The sequence below is a fragment of the Acanthochromis polyacanthus genome, chromosome 18 (genome assembly GCF_021347895.1).
Source record: "Acanthochromis polyacanthus isolate Apoly-LR-REF ecotype Palm Island chromosome 18, KAUST_Apoly_ChrSc, whole genome shotgun sequence".
Taxonomy (NCBI): Eukaryota; Metazoa; Chordata; class Actinopteri; family Pomacentridae; genus Acanthochromis; species Acanthochromis polyacanthus.
Window position 1 is genome coordinate 451,683 of NC_067130.1, and position 22,195 is coordinate 473,877.

At 39.9% G+C, this 22,195-nt stretch overlaps 1 protein-coding gene across 6 annotated transcripts in view; it reads left to right on the forward strand.

The window, feature by feature from the left end:
• Window positions 1-361: 361 nt before the first annotated feature.
• Window positions 362-22,195, forward strand: part of LOC110961102 (protein unc-13 homolog B) — a 119,019-nt gene continuing 97,185 nt past the window's right edge. For all 6 annotated transcript variants that reach the window (XM_051938815.1, XM_051938820.1, XM_051938817.1 and 3 more), the window contains exons 1-2: window positions 362-651; window positions 15,788-15,817. In XM_051938815.1, coding sequence (XP_051794775.1) covers window positions 630-651; window positions 15,788-15,817 — 52 coding nt within the window. In that variant the 5' untranslated portion in view covers window positions 362-629. The remainder of the gene's footprint in view (window positions 652-15,787; window positions 15,818-22,195) is intronic.

Consider the following 22,195-nt stretch of genomic DNA (forward strand, 5'->3'; position numbering starts at 1 on the left):
TGGTTTATGTTTTGTTTTTTACATGCTTTAATACTTTACTTTGGATGACCTGTGTGTGATCTGGGTTTGATAAGCTGCTAAATAAACACACTTATTCACTGTTTGGAAAACCTCATCTGATCTGGCATTTTTGTCAACAATAATAATAATAATAATAATTAAACTTAAAATATCCCTCTCTTTTAAACTGCTCAAGGTGTTTGGTTTAATGAGGAACCTGTGTGTCACCTGTCTTCCCCACAGCTCGTCCCTCTCAGCGATTGGTCTGATCTTTTCCAGAGGCACCGCCCCTCAGCGCGGCACTGCGTTCTGATTGGTCATCTTAGACGTCTGTGGCAGGTCTCTGGCCCCGCCCCATCCCTGCCCGTCGGTCGGTCCGCTGCTGAAGAACCTGCGGAGAGTTTTAATGATGGCGTGGCGGTGCAGGGGGGCTGCTGCTCTCTGCATCCTAAAACCACCTGTAGACCCGGACCAGAGGAGTCCTGGACCCCAGAACCACCTGTAGACCTGGACCAGAGGACTTTACCTGCGCTTTACGGAGACTTTTGTGAAGGATATGTGTTCTCTGTCGGTAAATCTCTACTGAGAGCTTCTCTAAAACCGTCCTGGTCGTCTGGCTGCGCTTTGTCATGTCGTTACTGTGTGTCAGAGGTGAGTTTTTTTTTATTTAATTTTTTATTTTTCACTTTCGATGGTTTAAATCGACTTCCGGTGTTAGTTTAAGTTTGATTGAATGTTTTTTTTCTGTAGAAGTGGTTCCAGGAGGATAAAATAAAGAGATTTTATAAAGAATAAAAAGACACAGATAAATCAGAATTCATATTTTAGGCTGTTTTCCTCTATAGGATGTGAAATAATAGTTTATTTAGTGATTTCATTGATTTATTTAGGCACCACTCTGTAGCAGCTGTTTCAGTCCAACATCATCTGAGCTTCATGTTGACTCTGAGATTTAGCAGAAATATGAACAAACAGAAGCTCTGAGCAGATTTAATATCACTTTAGGGTGATTTTATCTCAGAATTAGAGCTTTAGATGGAAAGAAAAATGATATAACACAAAGATAATTACTTTGACAGTAATTATCAGGCACTAAACTGAAGCATACTGCAAAATATGACTAAATCTTTTATTTTTATTATTTTTGGGATGTGATTACATTGGAAAAACCTCTGTAAACAGAACTAATTGGTGGTAAAACATGTTAATATGATGGGATGTTTATGAACAGACAGTTTGAGGTCATTCTTCAGGTTTCTCAGGCCCTCATTGTTAAATTAAAGCTTTTGAAATCCACTAATGTTATCTTCTCTAGAAGTGTTTCTATGGACATATTTTTGTAATTCAGGCGGCCATATTGGGACACAAAGAAAATAAACATTAAGTTATTAGAAAGAAACAGACGTCAATAAGACTTACGGGGCAGCAGCAGATAATAATCATTTATATGCTTTATAAATCTATAAAACACCTCTCAGACCTCCTGACTTTAAGGCATTTCAGCTACAACAAGAAAACAGCTGGTGGATAAGCACGATGAAAACAGGAGAATCTTTACTGGACTAAATCACATTATGTAATATCAGATCTGTGACATGGAGACTGACGGCAGCAGATCAGAGCTGTTAGAGGGAAAACGGTGAGAAGAAGCCATAGCTGCAGGTTTCTTTACTCTTAGCTGCTCATGAATGCATATTTAAATGATTTAAATTATTAGTTTAAGCTAATTACACCTCTAAAGAGTTAGATGGTCTCTGACGGACTGTAAAAGTTCTGGAGGAATATCCTTACAATGCCAGCTGGAGAGAAATGGAGATTCTTTTTATTATTGGGGCAACATATTTCTGCTTTTTCTTGTAAATGAGAGTGATGCTGACCAAGAGCTGAATAAATCACAAATGCAGTTTTAATTCTGTTCTACTTTAGTGTCTGTACATTCAGTAGGACACCAGTCATCATTCCCATTGTTGGACACTTTCCAGTAGTAGTTTGATCATCATCTACTTCCTAAATGTGAATTTAATGTTGTCTGTTACTGTAGAGATGCAGGAAATATCAAAGTTTGGTTTGAGGAGTTGAAATCCAGTTGAGTTTTAAGTATAAACCAAAACTTAACTTTACTTACAGGAACAGTTAATAACTTTTTAACCTTCTGCTTCTCTACCGGTCCTCGTGAAACATCATCATCTAGAACCCAGTAGAGCCCTAACTCAGTAGTAGTCAGTCCTGGTGATCACATACATCCAATAATAATTAGCTCCATCATACTTCCAGTTAGACCTTTGAACTGATGTTTCCCACCAGCCAATGATTGGACCAGATTAGACCAAACTCCTCCTCAGATATCCTGACGATTTCCAGCAGACAGGATTTACATTCTCAGCATTGATTTGATGGATCTGGTTCAACTAATTATTGTTGTTTGGTGTCTAAAGCTCCAAAATATATCAGCTAGAAGTGCAGTTTCCAGGACTTCAGGTCACATAGATCACCCTTAGATAGTACTGTTTAAATATTCTATAGATCACCCTTAGATAGTACTGTTTAAATATTCTATAGATCACCCTCAGATAGTACTGTTTAATATTCTATAGATCACCCTTAGATAGTACTGTTTAAATATTCTATAGATCACCCTTAGATAGTACTGTTTAAATATTCTATAGATCACCCTTAGATAGTACTGTTTAAATATTCTATAGATCACCCTCAGATAGTACTGTTTAATATTCTATAGATCACCCTTAGATAGTACTGTTTAATATTCTATAGATCACCCTTAGATAGTACTGTTTAAATATTCTATAGATCACCCTTAGATAGTACTGTTTAATATTCTATAGATCACCCTTAGATAGTACTGTTTAAATATTCTATAGATCACCCTTAGATAGTACTGTTTAAATATTCTATAGATCACCCTCAGATAGTACTGTTTAATATTCTATAGATCACCCTTAGATAGTACTGTTTAATATTCTATAGATCACCCTTAGATAGTACTGTTTAAATATTCTATAGATCACCCTTAGATAGTACTGTTTAATATTCTATAGATCACCCTTAGATAGTACTGTTTAATATTCTATAGATCACCCTTAGATAGTACTGTTTAATATTCTATAGATCACCCTTAGATAGTACTGTTTAAATATTCTATAGATCACCCTTGGATAGTACTGTTTAAATATTCTATAGATCACCCTTAGATAGTACTGTTTAATATTCTATAGATTCTACTGTTTAAATATTCTATTGATCCTTCCACTCAAACACCTTATCAAACATAAACTTTTATTTAAATCGCCCTGGTCTGGAGATCCAGTCAGCTAGCAGCTAGGAGGTTAATGCATGGATGCTGATTGCTGCTAATTTAATGTAAACTCCAGCTGCTCCTCCTCATCCTCGGTGAGAACTTGAAGTGTCTTTATTAGTCTGTCTAGAGGTCTGTTCTCTCACATCAGAGGCTGATTGTCACTAATTGAACTTTGTCTCCACATTTTCCAGCTGAACTCTGATTAGCTGTGTCAGAGCAAACGCACAACATGATGATAGATCAATAAATCACATTTAAACTTTGTGTTGCTCATTAAATGCACAGCTGCTGCTCATTTTGCTGGTTTTTGTTCAGTCTTATTTATATTATATCCTATAGAAGGTGACAGTAGAGGTGGGACCTTTGATTCCAGGCTGGTGTGATGTCTCCACAATATCATGCTGCAGGAAAGTATTTGGTAAATAATACCTAAATAAATCATGTCTGGTAAAGTTAAACTGAATGGGTCACTGTAGATACTTTATTATGACAGGAAGTCATTTTACAGCATCTTTTTGTCACAGTTTTCTGAACAGAGTCATCCAACAGTAGAAACCAACATTTGGATGTGTGATGAACATAAAATCCAAAAGAGAAGTAGTTCTACCTTCTCTGAAACAAACACCCACAGATGAAGGTATTTCAGGTCCATCAATGAGCTGCAGCTTTTATTTGGACGTCGATACAAAAAGCTGAAAGACAGAAAAGTTCCTGGTATGGAAAAGTTCACGAAGAAGGAAGTCCGTTTGGTTCCACTTACTGAGAAAGTTCTTGTCAGTGGTTCAGGAATCAGGAATTATTTCCTAAACGCCCTTTGGAGCTCTCAGACTGCCTCCTATTGATGGAGAAGTTATGCAGTGAACAGATAACAGCAACAGAGTGACTCATCCCTGATAGCTCAGCTGGACATTGTTGTCTATTTATTGCTAGCTCAGATGCTTCATCTCCATGGCGATGTCTTTACACAGCAGAGAGGGGGTTGCCCTTCCTAGTGGAAATGTGGAGACTCACATGGACCGGTGATGATGGAGGGTTGGAGGAACACGGATGCTGTTCCTGACATGTGTTCAGTCACACAACACCTGGAAACTTCTGACAGTAGCTGGTCCTAGAGGCTGAGGCATCTGTCAGAAAATGCTTGTTTGGGAACAACTAGTCTGGTGTTTCAGAGAGTTAGATCTATTTTTTGTAGTTTAGTAGCTCTTACTTTTGGGCTTTATTTCCTGTGAGTGTGATGAAGTGGAGATCAGTGGAATATGTGGAGATAATAACCAGACTGGGCTGGAAGCTGTTGGGATTTGATTAAAGCAAATAAAGTTTCTAAATGGCAGCAAATGTAGGTTACATTCTGTTGTTGAATGCTTCTATTCACATAGCTCAGTATGGGATATAAATGGCTAATCTGCATTCAGGTCCTTTGCAGTCTACATATTTGACACTTTTATTCTTAAATCCTCCATCTGAATAAGAGAAAACCATAGGGCATGGATAAAATGGTAGAAATCTCAAGGAAGAGGAGGATCTGTCTTTTAGACATTCAGTAGATGTCAGAGAGTAGAGCATCTAAAGTTATGGAAACCACAATCAGGACGATAAGATTATAGACAGAAACACATTATTAATATCTTAAATCCATCATAGCTCCCTGTTTTGTGTCAGTTAGAGATTGGGCTGAGATTTAGTTTCATTTTCGGACCAAATAAAGTGACGTTTAACATCAGGGCTGATAGTTTCTGGTCATTACTTCATTAATGTGGATCAGCTTTCTGAAGATAAATTTAGGGTTAAATATGAGTGAATGCAGCTCGTTTGATCCATGTTTGGTCTGTTTTACTGGCAGATCTATTCCATACAGGATGTGGAGCACGTTTCATGCATCATCAGGCCTTTTGTATGTAGATTCTTCTGTTGACATAGAATCACATTCACTCCAACAGGTAACAGCAGATCTCAGATCAGGAACACACTGAAGCTACATGGCGGTTAGTTTAGAGTCTGATTCTGCAGCAGAAATGATTCTATAGAGAATGAGAAGTCTGATGAGGAATAAAGGAGGTCTGATGAGGAATAAAGGAGGTCTGATGAGGAATAAAGGAGGTCTGATGCAGAGCAGTGGAATTATGGGAAGCAGAGAGACGGAGCGACGCTTAGAGATTGAGGGAGTAATCCTCTGGCCATCTGCTGCTTTCTCTCCCCCTCTGCTCCAACCGACTGGTCAGATCCAACAGGAAGTCCACCACCACGAGCAGCAGATTCTGATGTCACTTCCTGCTTCCTGCTCCTGTTATTTTGAACTGTTTTTCAGTTTTCTGTTGAAATGGTGTAGTTTCTTTATTTGTGGTCTACTCACAGTTTTTCTCACTCATTAAAAATGTGTGGATCCAGTTAACAAAAATCAGGAATGAGGAAAAACTGAAGCTAAATGTGAAGAAAGTTGTGGAGGTTTGATGAAGTAATAAACAGGACAGTTTCCTGGTGAAGCTAGTTTGTTGCTTAATAAATATTTAGTGTTAAACTGAAGAAAAACCTTTCCAAGACCTCTGCTGTTTGACTACTGACGGCCTATAGTTAATTTGGCAGCATACGTACACTGTAGTTCTGTTATATTTAATCCCTTTGTGGAATAGTGTTATCTCCATGACTCTGCTGTTTATCTGGTCCATTTTCACCCACAGTAGAAGAACAGTTGCTGCTGACAGTCTTAGCAGTGATTTCTGTTCTTCACTGTTCTTCACGAGCCTGAAGGTGAGACGGATCCAATAACTGAAGGAGTTAAATGGAATTCAACCATCCTTATTGTTAAAAGTACATCAGAGCTGTTGCTGCTCATTAAATGGAAGATTAATCATGTTTACCACAATTAAACTGCCACCTCAAACTCACAGCAAACAGCCGTGTAGTAGAACTACTGTAGAAGTATTATAGGTATATAACTATTACAATCTGACATATAACACATTATTTATCTTTTCTCACATGTCTGAGCTGCTGCAGTACCTGAGAGGCTTCCTATCTGGGATAAGCTTCCGTCTGCATGTGAGACGTTTCTGAAATATCTAGAAACTGTCAATAAACAGATTTTCAGCCAGCGAGGAGTTCAGGAGCAGCTTTAGTTTGTTTTGCCTTCAGGAGAATTCAGCTGATGAAGAACATGATTTTAAGTCCTATTTTCTTGCATAGATTTTATTTAAGTGTGAAAGTAGAGAGTTCCTAAACCCACTGAATTCCTGATGATCTGTATGAGAAACATTAGAGTGGTGGAGTTCTAAGAGCCTTAATGTTCTAACATGGTAAAACTAAAGTGTTACAATAATGCTCATCAATTTACACTAAAACCTAGAGAAAATATGAATTCAAACTGTCCTGAAATAAGCATCTGCATGCCTACCAGAGATGAAAACGTGCAGCAGCTTCTATTCATGTTCAGAAGCAGCTAAAACACTGGGAGAGAAAACAGGAGGTTTACTGGGTAAAATGGAAGCTAAACCTGTCAAAGAGTAGCTTAAAGACCTCAGCAGAAGACGATATGCATCAGATTCCAGCATTATCTCCGTTCACTCTGCTCCTCAGTCCTGCAGACTCATAAAGCTGCTGTTGGAGCTCATTTGAATAGAAGTGGAAACCCTAAAAATACACTGTGCTGCTTTGTCCCAGCATTTCCACTGAACTCTGAGGGATGCAAATGATCGGAAACGCTTTGGAAGCTGTGAGGGGTCTGTGTTTTTTTTATACTTCAACCATTTATGACAACGTTTCCCCGTTAATATCCTGAAAGTATCAGAAACTCTACAGATCATCTCATCTTTAGTGAAATTCAGTTTAGATTTGATGCACGGATCCACATTTATACTCGTATTTAAACTTCCAAACACTGCTTTACTGTGGAAACGCGTGTCTATCGTGTTGTAATTCATATAATTAGAATAATTAAATGATAGAAACACAAACCTCCCTCAGAGCTGTTCTAATGAGCACAGAGGCATGACTGGATACTACATGGAAATATGAAGCTTCATTTGTGGCTCCATCATCCCGTCCTGCCATCTGCCATCTGCAGAGGTTTAGAGGTTATCTGCCTGAACACATCACAGCAATCACTATTAATCCCTGCAAAGCTTCACAATCCCATAACTCTTATTGTATGGATGCATGGAAGTCCTAAAAATAAACCAAACACACAGCAAGTGTTTCTGCTCTTACACATTTAGTCATGATTTTAGGAGATGCCGGCTGCAATCAGATTCATTTCCTGCTTTTGTTATTTTTCCTGTGTTTGTTTTGCAGCTGTTGCGTTCTGAAATGGAGCTGCATGGCTTCTGCTTTACAGTGATTTAAACTTTTCAGTCAAATAGAATGGATTTTTCAGCTCCAATTAAAAGGAGGCGCCTTTATTTAGTGTCTTCTTTTTCTACCTCAGAATGAACCTTTGGAGGGCGACTAAAGCGTCAGTTTCTGCAGAGTGAGTCTAGTTTATGTTTCAGCTATCAGCATTTCTCTGTTGTTTCTGAGCATCTGATAAACAGAAAAATATCTTACTTTAAAGTCATTTAAACCCCAAATTACAACATTATCTCACAATTTTTGCCCTGTTTTTCTCTGAGACTAAACTTCTTTGATTGCTGATCCAAAAGCTCCTCCCTGCAGGAAAAGCCCTGCTGTTTTTCTGATTTAAAGGATTATGTTATGTTCCCATATACAGGCTTTAACAGATCATTCTGACCTGACTGAAATCTAATGGGGAACTACAGAAATATTTTTAGCGTAACTGAGCTGTTATCAGTCTTTAAATGCAAACAGCATAAACCTCAGAGCTGCCATGTCCTTAAAGATGCAGACCTTCAGGCCTTAATAGACTTCACCAGGTGACTTATGAACAGATTCACGTCACGTAGAGCTGGAATTAATGGGAAACCGTGTTTAGTTCAGGCTGTAAACAGCGTTGGGCATCTAAACGTGGATTAATCTGCTTTTGGAGCTTCCAGTGTGATGAATGATAACAATAAAGCTTAAACATCCATAACCTCAACAAACAGTCCTATAAACAATAAAAAACACTAACCCCAACTAGAAATGCACTATTTCCACTGATCACTTTAAGTTATTTTATGTTGTTATGTTAATTTTTCTTATTACGTAATATTAAAGTTATGTTAGTATTTTTATATTTTTTGTTACATAATTTATGTTTATTATTTATTTTTCTATTTGTCTAGTACAAGAGGGTTCTGTAAAATACCGGAGTCAAATTCCTTGTATGTGCTCACATACTTGGCCAACCCAGTCTCACATCAAATTGTGACATAGTCACGTTTGTCCACAATGCAAAACGTTACAATCTCACAATTTGGCCCTGAAAATTGTGAGATGCTCACGTTTTTTCCCGCAATTCTTTTCTATGGGTCTGACGAAGGGTCACGTGACTGCTTGCTGCAGGCTTCTCAAAATGAAAACATGGCGGCTGTTCCTTTTATTTTCCGTGGAAAATGCATTATTTTAAGATAGTTTGGACAGATAAAAACATTTTGATGACATTTTTAGCGAGAAATATATATAACACTTTCACATTAACCATTCAGTTATTGGAAATTATCTTTGGTTTGGTTTGTTTTTACGCTGAATTTCACTTCACGGCATTAAATTGTGACAGTGTCACATTTTGTACGTTATGTTGGTTGATTAGGACGCTGCCAAAAACGAAAACAAGCGGTGTGTTTATTTTTGTATTGTTGCATTGTGTAATTTTTTGAGTTGTTAAATCATTTATGTAACTCTTGGTGATTACTGCTAGTTACTGAGATGTCTTCCCCGGCCTTTCATTAGTTGACGCGCTTCGCTCCCTTGTTAACAAGTTGCATTTCAATGATCCACAAGTCGCTCGTTGTCAATGCAAACAACCGTATTTATTTCCATGAACGTGCTTTTACCGCAATCATTTGTTGAGCTCATCCATACACCAGTCAGCGCACAGCGATCTAAAAACTTTATTCCTGCCCACAACAAGATCCCGGTGTCTTTCTTTAGCCCGTGGAAGCGTCCATCGCAACCACCATAGCAACGGTGGGAAACGTAACAATTCCACTCCGAGACGTGAAAGATTCATCGTCATAACAAACCAGAGATCACACACAAGAACTGAACGAATACTGTGAAATTAAATGTATATTTTTTTGGTGTCGCTGTAATGCCTGAGGCTTTGCTGCTGTCCGCTTTCCGACCGTGGTCGGCAAAACACGGGAGAACTACGTGCAGAACCTGCCGCACCTTTCTTCTTCGGTGGTGTCTGTGTAAAACAATGTCCAACATGCAAACAGCACACCTAGCGCCATGAAGCACAAAATGCAGGTGTAAATCAATGACATCTTACAATTACAATGTCCTGTCTTTTAACTAATAAAGACACATATATAAAGAACTTTACATCAGTTTGTTTGTTTGTTTTATTAAGATCCCCTATCAGCTTTTGCAAAGCAGCAGCTATTCTTCCTGGGGTCTTCATAATTTCATTTGTGACAACACCAAAAAGCAACATGTACACAAAATACATACAAATCAAATTACAAAATACATAAACAATACATACAAAAATACACGTATACAATACAAATAACATACATATACAAAACCTAAAGTTTTCAATATTCCCCATTTTTGAGAAAATCCGGATGTTATCACTCGCTCCCGACTAAAGCATCATTTTTTTTTAATATTTTGGATTTCGATTAATTAGACAATGAACAAATTGACGTAATTTCCTGGTGGGTGTGTTTATGCAGCCTATTAAACACTTTTTTCCCCATGAAATAAAGTACAATCCATACATCATGGTCCAGTGTACATTGTTTGTTTTGTTCACTGACATAGTGCAATAAAGTTTTGTTTTTTAAACCATCCAGTACCGTAATGAATATTGAATGAATATGGCATCTCGTTTACATCTCTTATTAAGGAGCAAGAAATTTACTGACGTTGATTTATGATTCAAGACAAGCAGAGGACACACTGTGTGCCCCTTTAATGTCCAAAAGGCCAATTAAGGTCAAAATCTCACAGATTCTTTGACCAATTTGGACCAACCTGCACATGTTTCATATTGGGTCCTAAAGCAATGCTGGTGTACGTTTTCAGACCACCAGGACCTACAACGGCAAAATAGGAGCAAAGAAGACACTGGAACAGGGGCCTTTGTTAAAATGAATGAGAAACAGTGTGAGAACATCAATCAAAGTGCACCAAAGTGCATAAAGTCATAGGACAGGGTGTGCTGAATGCTCTGGGAGCAAGTCTGCAGTGAAAACACCTTTGAAGGGGTCAAGGGTCACTAAATCTGAAGACTTCAAATAAAGGAGACATTTTGTGCAACATATCAAGTATCATAAAAGTCATTCCCAGTGGAATTCAAGTCTGATATTGTGTGGGACTATTCAGAGCAGTCACATGAAGCACTGTATCTGTTTTCAAGGGTCTAGGCCCACGGGAACCTGCTTTTTTCAGCAGTGAGGCCTGCTAGTAGTGTGAAGCCTGAGGCCTTCAAACATGTAAAAATCATTCCTGCTCGGTCATTTTTGGGTCTAGTGACACCAAATCGGACACGCTTCTACTAGACCACCCCCTGACCTTGCATATTTTTTTTCAGAGAGTTAGCTCAAAAGGGGCCCGAGCACGGCCCTGTTTCTGACTCTACGGTTAACCCTTTCATGTCCAAATGCTTCAAAACGAGCTAAAAAGGTCAAAATCTCACACATTCCTTAACCAATTTGGACCAAACTGCACAGGTTCTAGATATAGAGGCTAATGTGAATGCTCATGCACGTTTCAGACCTCCAGGGGCCCTGAAGAAGGAATGAGGGGCAAAAAACATGTTTTTCAATAGTTGTCCCTCTTTTGCTCTCATTTCTCTTCTGTTACACTCAGAGACCTGAAACCTGGGATCTGGTACCTCTGAAACATCTAAAAACTAAATCCACTGGAACTGTTTTGCTAGCCCCTCCCAAACCGGAAGTAGCTCCAGGAACAACCTAGAGACTTGTGCTTCAAATCAATTGTTCACCAAGGTCACCTAAATCACCCCCAAAAGTTTCAGCTCATTTGATGCAAAAATTACTAATTTATGGGGCTTCAATGTCCAAAAATGTGACATTTTGACCCTGCGCCAGGGGTCACAGGAAGGTCACAGAGACACCAAACCACCACAGTTCAGCTCCAAATATAGCCTAGTATAACATAGTAAAAGATCAGCCCCAGGGTCCCAGTAGAAAAATCTGACCAAGTGTTCATGTTGGAAAATCAGGTCTTGTTAGACTCATTGACCCTGAGAGCCTTCTGCCAGTGGAATTAGACCCTCACCCTCATTTTTTACCCGAACGGGACGAAATTTTAACCACAAGTACTAGGGCCTCCTGTGAGTCTGTATACACAATATCAGCTTCCTAGGTCAACAGGGGGCCAGATGGTACCATGTTGAAGTTTGGAAGTGTGTCCCTTTAATGTCCAAAAGGCCAATTAAGGTCAAAATCTCACAGATTCTTTGACCGATTTGGACCAACCTGCACATACTTGATATTGGGTCCTAAACAAATACTGGTGTATGGTTTCAGACCACCAGGACCTACAACGGCAAAATAGGAGCAAAAAAGACTGCTGTAAACTTGGACATTTTAACACAGGGATCCATAGAGATTAACTCGTTTTTGAAGCAGCTTCAAGCAGACGTTTGACAAACTGTAATTTTCTGCATTTCCATGTTGCCTTTATTGTTCATTCAAAGAGTTTGCTGTTTGGTTGCAGCACAATTTCCTTGCAGTCATTGTACAAGTGGAAAAGAATATTCCATCACTGAAAAATCTTTGTTTTATTCATCATAAGATCTCAGCATTTAGTCATCATTTTATCATTAATTTTCTTTGGTGCACCTCACTGTGCTGCGCTGACTGACTCTGAAAAGAACACTTTGCCCACACACACAAAACTTATGTCTGTTTGTGTGAAACTTTATTCATTACCTTTTTTTGGCTACTTTATTGTGTCTTTAGCGTGTTTATGGTTCCTCATATATAAAGAGTATGTATATTTCGTAATAATGAGGAGAGCAGTAATGATATTTTTCTCTGTAGATGTTGTGTTATTTGTTGTTGCTGTAGTTGTGTTGCTATGCTGGTGTGTCATTAACTCCCTGAAGTAGTTTCCAGTTGCTCCAGTCGTATTTTAAATCCCCCTGGGCTCATTGTTTTTACTGCAATATAAAGTTGTGTGCCTCCATGAAAACAGCACAACCATGGATAAAAGTATAGAGAACTGAAAAAATGCACTTTGTTTTTTTTTTTTGGCCCTCATTCCTTCTTCAGGGCCCCTGGAGGTCTGAAACGTGCATGAGCGTTCACATTAGCCTCTATATCTAGAACCTGTGCAGTTTGGTCCAAATTGATTAAGGAATGTGTGAGATTTTGACCTTTTTAGCTCGTTTTGAAGCATTTGGACATGAAAGGGTTAACCGTAGAGTCAGAAACAGGGCCGTGCTCGGGCCCCTTTTGAGCTAACTCTCTGAAAAAAAATATGCAAGGTCAGGGGGTGGTCTAGTAGGAGTGTGTCCGATTTGGTGTCACTAGACCCAAAAATGACCGAGCAGGAATGATTTTTACATGTTTGAAGGCCTCAGGCTTCATCACTACTAGTAGGCCTCACTGCTGAAAAAAGCAGGTTCCCGTGGGCCTAGACCCTTGAAAACAGATACAGTGCTTCATGTGACTGCTCTGAATAGTCCCACACAATATCAGACTTGAATTCCACTGGGAATGACTTTTATGATACTTGATATGTTGCACAAAATGTCTCCTTCATTTGAAGTCTTCAGATTTAGTGACCCTTGACCCCTTCAAAGGTGTTTTCACTGCAGACTTGCTCCCAGAGCATTCAGCACACCCTGTTCTATGACTTTATGCTCTTTGGTGCACTTTGATTGATGTTCTCACACTGTTTCTCATTCATTTTAACAAAGGCCCCTGTTCCAGTGTCTTTTTTGCTCCTATTTTGCCGTTGTAGGTCCTGGTGGTCTGAAAACGTACACCAGCATTGCTTTAGGACCCAATATGAAACATGTGCAGATTGGTCCAAATTGGTCAAAGAATCTGTGAGATTTTGACCTTAATTGGCCTTTTGGACATTAAAGGGGCACACAGTGTGTCCTCTGCTTGTCTTGAATCATAAATCAACGTCAGTAAATTTCTTGCTCCTTAATTAGAGATGTAAACGAGATGCCATATTCATTCAATATTCATTACGGTACTGGATGGTTTAAAAAACAAAACTTTATTGCACTATGTCAGTGAACAAAACAAACAATGTACACTGGACCATGATGTATGGATTGTACTTTATTTCATGGGGAAAAAAGTATTTAATAGGCTGCATAAACACACCCACCAGGAAATTACGTCAATTTGTTCATTGTCTAATTAATCGAAATCCAAAATATTAAAAAACATGATGCTTTTGTCGGGAGCGAGTGATAACATCCGGATTTTCTCAAAAATGGGGAATATTGAAAACTTTAGGTTTTGTATATGTATGTTATTTGTATTGTATACGTGTATTTTTGTATGTATTGTTTATGTATTTTGTAATTTGATTTGTATGTATTTTGTGTACATGTTGCTTTTTGGTGTTGTCACAAATGAAATTATGAAGACCCCAGGAAGAATAGCTGCTGCTTTGCAAAAGCTGATAGGGGATCTTAATAAAACAAACAAACAAACTGATGTAAAGTTCTTTATATATGTGTCTTTATTAGTTAAAAGACAGGACATTGTAATTGTAAGATGTCATTGATTTACACCTGCATTTTGTGCTTCATGGCGCTAGGTGTGCTGTTTGCATGTTGGACATTGTTTTACACAGACACCACCGAAGAAGAAAGGTGCGGCAGGTTCTGCACGTAGTTCTCCCGTGTTTTGCCGACCACGGTCGGAAAGCGGACAGCAGCAAAGCCTCAGGCATTACAGCGACACCAAAAAAATATACATTTAATTTCACAGTATTCGTTCAGTTCTTGTGTGTGATCTCTGGTTTGTTATGACGATGAATCTTTCACGTCTCGGAGTGGAATTGTTACGTTTCCCACCGTTGCTATGGTGGTTGCTATGGACGCTTCCACGGGCTAAAGAAAGACAGGGGGATCTTGTTGTGGGCAGGAATGAAGTTTTTAGATCGCTGTGCGCTGACTGGTGTATGGATGAGCTCAACAAATGATTGCGGTAAAAGCACGTTCATGGAAATAAATACGGTTGTTTGCATTGACAACGAGCGACTTGTGGATCATTGAAATGCAACTTGTTAACAAGGGAGCGAAGCGCGTCAACTAATGAAAGGCCGGGGAAGACATCTCAGTAACTAGCAGTAATCACCAAGAGTTACATAAATGATTTAACAACTCAAAAAATTACACAATGCAACAATACAAAAATAAACACACCGCTTGTTTTCGTTTTTGGCAGCGTCCTAATCAACCAACATAACGTACAAAATGTGACACTGTCACAATTTAATGCCGTGAAGTGAAATTCAGCGTAAAAACAAACCAAACCAAAGATAATTTCCAATAACTGAATGGTTAATGTGAAAGTGTTATATATATTTCTCGCTAAAAATGTCATCAAAATGTTTTTATCTGTCCAAACTATCTTAAAATAATGCATTTTCCACGGAAAATAAAAGGAACAGCCGCCATGTTTTCATTTTGAGAAGCCTGCAGCAAGCAGTCACGTGACCCTTCGTCAGACCCATAGAAAAGAATTGCGGGAAAAAACGTGAGCATCTCACAATTTTCAGGGCCAAATTGTGAGATTGTAACGTTTTGCATTGTGGACAAACGTGACTATGTCACAATTTGATGTGAGACTGGGTTGACTTGGCAAATAAAAGTGATTCTGATTTCTAAGTGGTTGTTTGAGGAACTGCAGTTTTCATTTCTCAGCCACAAACTAGAGAAATCTGTGAGGATGGAGATGTTTCTGTAACCTCTCAGCTCTACGTCTTTCTGCTCCAGAGTGGGGGTGTCTACTTCCTGGTCTGCATTAGTATTAGACCAGATTTTTATTTATTGTTTTCCTGATGACATCTGGACCCTACAGAGCACCAACACAAACAGCTCATCTGTTTTCATCAGCTTCACTGTAACAGCATGTTGGAGTGATTCAGGACTCACGAGTCTCAACTCACGGCTCCTCGTCTGCCTGTTAATGAGTTCATATTATGAATGAATGGAGCTTCAGTGTCACCAGATCCTGTTTGTCCTGCTAACATCTGTTTCTGACGTGTGTTTTTATAAATGATCCTTTGGTTCAGCAGCCTGTTAGCAGAATCTAATTCACCATCTAAATGTCCTTCAGCTTTCAGGTGATGAACCGTCTACATGTCAGCAGATTCTACATACGTGGAGTTTACGTGATTTTAATCATTGTTTTGTTGTTTGTTTTACAGTGAAGAAAGCCAAGCTCCATGGATCACCAGGTAGGCACTTTCTTTATTCACAAACGTTAACATTCCCTGTTTGTTCAATCTGATTGTCCACATTTCCAAAGAAGAACTGGACAGCGGCAAAGAAACTCGTTTTTCATGCAGCTTGTGGGACTGTTGGTGTGTTTGTGAGGTGGTCATGCTCACCAGGCTGCAGATAAATGAACCCAGTTTCACAGCATGAGGCCATCTGTAGACATCCAGACGGTGTACGTCCAGACGGTGTACGTCCAGACGGTGTACGTCCAGACGGTCTACGTCCAGACGGTCTACGTCCAGACGGTGTACGTCCAGACGGTCTACATCCAGACGGTCTACATCCAGACGGTCTACATCCAGACGGTCTACATCCAGACTTTCCACCCTAAAGCTTCCGCTAAATGCTCATCTACAGTAGTATTGTTGGAAATATGCCACATGTGCTCGTTTTCCTCTTGTAGGTTAATCACATAAATTCTGTCCAGTCACTGAAAACCAGGCTTGATTTTTGTGTTACACAACATGCCATCCTTCCACACTGAGCACAGGTGAGCTTAGATCGGTGGCCGCTAAGTCCAAATCCCCTCCGAAGCTAATCCCTGCAGTGTCCAAGCTCTCGCCTACCTTTAAGCTGAGGGACATTTGTGGCAGAAAGTCACCTCTGCTGATGTTTTACACTATTCTCAGTCCTCAGATGAACCCTGCACGTTAATTCCCAGTATGTGTCTACTTTTGTTCAGCTGTAATTATCCTGGTAGTTTTCTGATTTTCCTGCATTGTGTCTTGGTTGTCCAGTGGTTCTGCTGCATCACAGATGTTGGGTTCTGATTGTAAGGCTTCACTGAGACTCCTCCTTCCTTTCCCAGAGCAAACATCAGGAATCATCCAGTTAAACCAGTCGTCTCCTTCAACCAGATGAAAACGCCAGTCAGCTTTTTAGTTCAGGGAACAAAAGGATTTGTTCAGATGCTGTCCTTGAAGAGGTTCAGCTCATTAAATATTACACTGATGATAGAAAAGGCTGTCCATGTCAGTTTATTTAGCAGGAATTACTGTAGAATGCAGCTCCAGTCTGTTTATGAGAGCTCAGTATTTACCAGATGACTTAAGGTTGACCTGCTTATGTCATACTATATTTATATAATGTTTACCCTGTTGGTACTCTGCAGAAATTAACACGCTACATTCAAAACTGGATTCAAGTAGCTTTAGGTTGTTGATGTTTGGGTGTGAATAAGAGAACTTTATTCAGCTCCAGTGTGTGGAACACTCTGAACTAAAGCTGAATGTTGGACTAACAGCACTGACTGATTATCCTATGAACATGTTTTACCATCTTAAAAACTGGAAGAAAGTTGTTTTTAGAAACTCACTGGGATGTTTGGTTTATGCTGTGCATGTGTGAGGATGTTTTTCATGGTTTATATATTTAGTAATATGCAGTGTTCTCATCTTTCATTTATATCTCAGTCCTGATGTTAGACTGCTGTTTTGCTGCTGTGAGTCTGATTGTGTTGTTCTGTGAATGCCATCAGTTGTGTTTCAGTGTTTTTGTGCTGATCTTTTCTTAGTTTATAGAAGTAGGATTCTGAGGTCAGTTTCTGTGTTTTCTGGCCGTTATGTCGCCGTACCTCAGGAAGGAAGAGGCGTGGTTTGATCTGTCCTGGTGTTTGCTCAGCTTTCAGGATCCTGAACTCTTTCCTCGTGATAATGGAAGACGTGACTGACTGGAAGACGCCTCAGTGTTGACATAAGGCTGGTCCAGGGTGGTGTTTGCATTGTGTGGACAGTTTTTATACAGCTTATTTTGGCATCGCTACCTGAAGGTGTGTCTGGAGAGGAGTGTACCTGTAGAAGAGAAGGTGACCTTGGATGGTCAGCTGGTTTCCTTCCACTGATTGCTGCTAACTGAAGCTTAATAATGAGTGTTTGTTTCTGGATCTGAGGAAGTCTTGGGTCTCTGCATGTATGCAGCCAATTGTATAGATTAAACACATTATATCCAGTCCAGGACTATTCTGTGGAAGGAGAACTTCTCCTGAGGAGGTCCTACAGCAGGTTAACGTCCTCATCATTGATGAGTGCTTTGAATGAAATATCAGCCTTCCAACTGCCTGAGTTTTACTGACTAATTTATTGAAAAACTCATCGGTCAATAATGAATGAAGACATTCGACTGAGGGGTGAGTGGGCGGTTTGGAGCAGCGAACATCCCATAATTCACCTCATCAGGCTCTTCCTGTTGACAGCACTCTGACCAAGAGGCTTTACCAGCCTACTGAATATATTAATGTTCAATGGAAACTGAAAATCTGTGTTGTTGATCAGCCCCAGTGCTTCAGTACATTTTAGTTTTCATTCTTTGCTCAGCTCTGATCTTAATTCCCTCCCTGCTGAACCAACTACACCTTTCTGCTCCTCTAAAGTGAAAAGCTCCTCCAGAATAGCAACCTGGTATTTTATACTGGACGATAATGGTGGTTCTGGTAAAACAAGCTTAAATATAACTGCACTTGTAGTTGATTTTCAACTGAAACGTTTTATTTTAGTTTTATCTGGTCAACCACGTCTCCAGAGCATTACAGCCCACCTCCAGTTGCTGATAAAATGTCTAAAAATATATTTAGAAGGTTTTTATTCCATTAAAATAATCCCTTCCTGCCTTTAAATAGTTTAGACGTAGTTCTGCATCGTTGCCTATCTGTAGTCTGTTTCCATCCACCCCTCTGTTCGCTGCAGTTCGAGCACACCAGCTCACCTCCAACTCTGTAGAGCTTTATTACCCTCCACCATGACTGGATGTCAATGTCATGATTTTCTGTTTCCTTATAATAAACATATTGCTGCTTTCTCTGCATATCAGCAACAAAAAGGAGAAACTGCAGAATCAGCAGCTGCAGTTTTATGGGCTGTAGTTATCCATTATTCTTCACTACATAGTTTTAGCACGTTTTTGCAGTTATTATCTAAGTTTTTTGTTATTTTCTGCTGTAGCTGCAGCGCCTGTATGGGAGTTTAAAGAATCTAATAACATCTTGTTTCCTTTTTCCCCCAAAGATTAAAGTAAACTATCTTGATATGAGTCATGTAGCAGTGTTTGTTTTGTGACTAAGATGTCAAACAGGACATTTCACAAGGTGACCAATCACTGAGGCATTTCTGTTCTGCAGTTCCTGTTGCTTATCAGCCTCTATATACACCATTATCATTATATATACTATACTTAAAGCTGATTTAACACCATTATCAGTACATCTGACCTAATTAAAGCCGATTTATCAGCCTGATTAGTTTATCTGTTGTTAATATTATGTGTCTGTCATGTGTTTACATAAAGAATGGTTTTATTATATTGGTGCTGGCCTCCACATGTTGTCAGACACATCTTTGTGTTTTTCCAGCCAGTTATGTCTGTTTCCCCCTCAGTGCAGATCCTCCATGCTGTAAAGGACCTACGAAGTGGCTCTGATCTAATCCATACATCCTCTTCCCTTATCGCTGCTAATCATGGGAGCCGGCCCAAGTGTGGCACAAGGCTGGCCTATCTGATTAGGCAAAGGCTTCAGCATCCCCCAGGCTCCTGTCTAATACAGCCTGTGTTTTGTAAAAACACTAATTAGGTTTGTTTGCTGTCAGTCACAGATCTGCAGGTGGACGAGGCTTCAGGACGTCTGTGGGTTTTCCTGTTCAGCGTTTAAGTTCAGAGCTGAAGTATCTCTGATTATTTATGTAGATTTTCAGTGGAGAGTTGGACCAATCCTCCAGCTGTTTACTGCCTGGTTGTTTCATTGGACCAATCCTCCAGCTGTTTACTGCCTGGTTGTTTCATTGGACCAATCCTCCAGCTGTTTACTGCCTGGTTGTTTCATTGGACCAATCCTCCAGCTGTTTACTGCCTGTTTCAGAGCTGAGTTTACTTATCTGGCTGCTGGATAAATGTTAGGGTGTGTGCTGCCAGGCAACCAGGAAAATCTTTGTTTAGTGCCGTCAGGTGATTGGTCTGAAGAGGAACAGCTGACTGCTTGGTGTGGTTTCCCACAGACAGGTGTGTGTGTGTGTGTGTGTGTGTGTGTGTGTGTTTACTGTACTGTTTCTGCATACAACACCAGAGTTTACTGTCCGTCGGACAAACTTATGGTTCTTGTGTGATTCTGTGAGCATCACTGTTCCACTGCACTCTTTAACTGTAGTTTCTATCTTATATTCCTAAACTGGTTCAGTGTAGGGCTGCACAGTGGTACAGTGGTTAGCACTGTAGCCTTGCAGCAAGAAGATCCCCGGTTCAAATCCCTTCCTGGGTCTGGGATCTTTCTGCATGGAGTTTGCATGTTCTCCCTGTGCATGTGTGGGTTTTCTCCGGGTACTCCGGCTTCCTCCCACAGTCCAAAAACAAGCTGAGGTTAATTGGTTACTCTAAATTGTCCGTAGGTGTGAATGTGAGTGTGATTGTGTGTCTGTATATGTATCCCTGTGACAGACTGGTGACCTGTCCAGGGTGTCCCCTGCCTTCACCTGAGTCAGCTGGGATAGACTCCAGCACCCCCCATGACCCTAGAGAGGATAAAGCGGTGTATAGAGGATGGATGGATCAGTGTAGATTATTATTATTAGTAGATGTTCATCTTTCAGTGTTCAGTTCTTTAAGGAAACCGTGTAAAGTTTCAAATGTCTGTGTTTGTTGAAATAATTCCATCTCCCATCATCAGAGGCTTTCTGTCGCACCAGCTCTGATTTGCTCCAAACTTTATTTTCATAAAGTCTGGCTATTATATATAATTTGTTGAATCCTTTCATTGACGTTTGTGGCTGTTTTTGAACATCATCATCTCAGGAACTATTAAAGATAAAAGCCTGAAATGTTCTCTGTTATCTGTCATCCTGCTGTTGATTTAAAATCTTCACTTTTACACTGAATCTGTCAGGACCAGCCCCGTCGCACACATTAACCGTAAATAATAAAGCAGATGTCAGCTGGAGGATTTATTCTACCTGGATGTCGTTCCATGTCACAGAAAACCAGAACACACATATAGAATACTTTATGATATGAAATGAAAAGAAAGTTATTATTGTTCAACTTTCATACCAGAGTGAGAAGAAAATATCGAGTTTTCAATTAAATTAATTTTGGTCAGACTGAGCCAGTTGTTCCTTCATCATGTCCAGCTGTCTCACGTGTTTGTGTTCAGTGATGTTAAATCCATCAGTATGACATCATAGTGATGACATATCTCCATTTATTTATCTGTAGGTTCCCCACTGTTGACCCTGAAGATGTCCTGCATCATGATCTATGCTGCTTTCAATATAAAGGGACTGGAACTTATTTCAGCTTTTATAAATATACGACAGAACGCACATTCCACATGTCAAAACATTCAGTCCTCCTCCTCCTCCTCCATCCAGCTCTAACCCTCCAGGTGGTGGTTCAGGTTCAGGGAGGACCACCAGCGGTCCAGATCAGTCCCTCCTTTAGTGGAGCTCATCAGCAGCACGTGTTAACGCTGCAGGAAATAAAAAGCTGCTGGTTTAATCCTCCCTCCCTCCCCCACCAGCTGACAGCTGCTGCAGACGTTTGTTGGGACTCTGTCTGAATCTGCTGGGTGTGAACACAGTCTACCCTCCTCCTCCATCCAGCTCTAACCCTTCTCCACCTCCTCCAGACGTTTGTTGGGACTCTGCTGTCAATCTTCTGGGTGTGAATGTCATCTACAAACCGACAGACACTGGATCCTGGTCTCAGCAGAGTTCCAGGAGTTTATTTTCACTAAAATCTCCTGTTCTGGTTTCTAGTGTTTACATCAAACTGGAACATTCAGTTGAGCTGCTTCCATACCTCTGATTGTATGAAGTGATGATATCAGACTGACAGAGACCTTCTGCAGTAGGAATGGGTCAGGAGGAGCTTTATTACATCATCGGACATTCATAAGATATGTGCAATATCTTATTTTATAACAATGTATATAAGAAAAGTTTTCTATCTTATAGCAATGTATATAAGAGTTATCTTGTACTTGCACCTTTCGTGACTTTTTGCACCCCTCTGTTTGTTCCTAAGAGCTCTGTAACGGTAAATTTCTCCCTTGTGAGATCAATAAAGTCTATCTTATCTTATCTTATCCTTTCTACAGGTTCAATAAGGAGAAAAACTCTCTGTGCAGCAGAGAGACCAGGCAGTTTGTTCTGTAGTCAGGTCCACTGGTGATTAACGGGCTCAGTTTGGTGGTCTGGCCTGGTCTGGTTTGGTCTAGAATGGGATGGTCTGGAATGGTCTGGTCTGGTTTGGTCTAGAATGGTCTGGTCTGGAATGGTCTAGAATGGTCTGGTCTGGTTTGGTCTAGAATGGTCTGGGATGGTCTGGTTTGGTCTGGTTTGGTCTGGTCTGGTCTG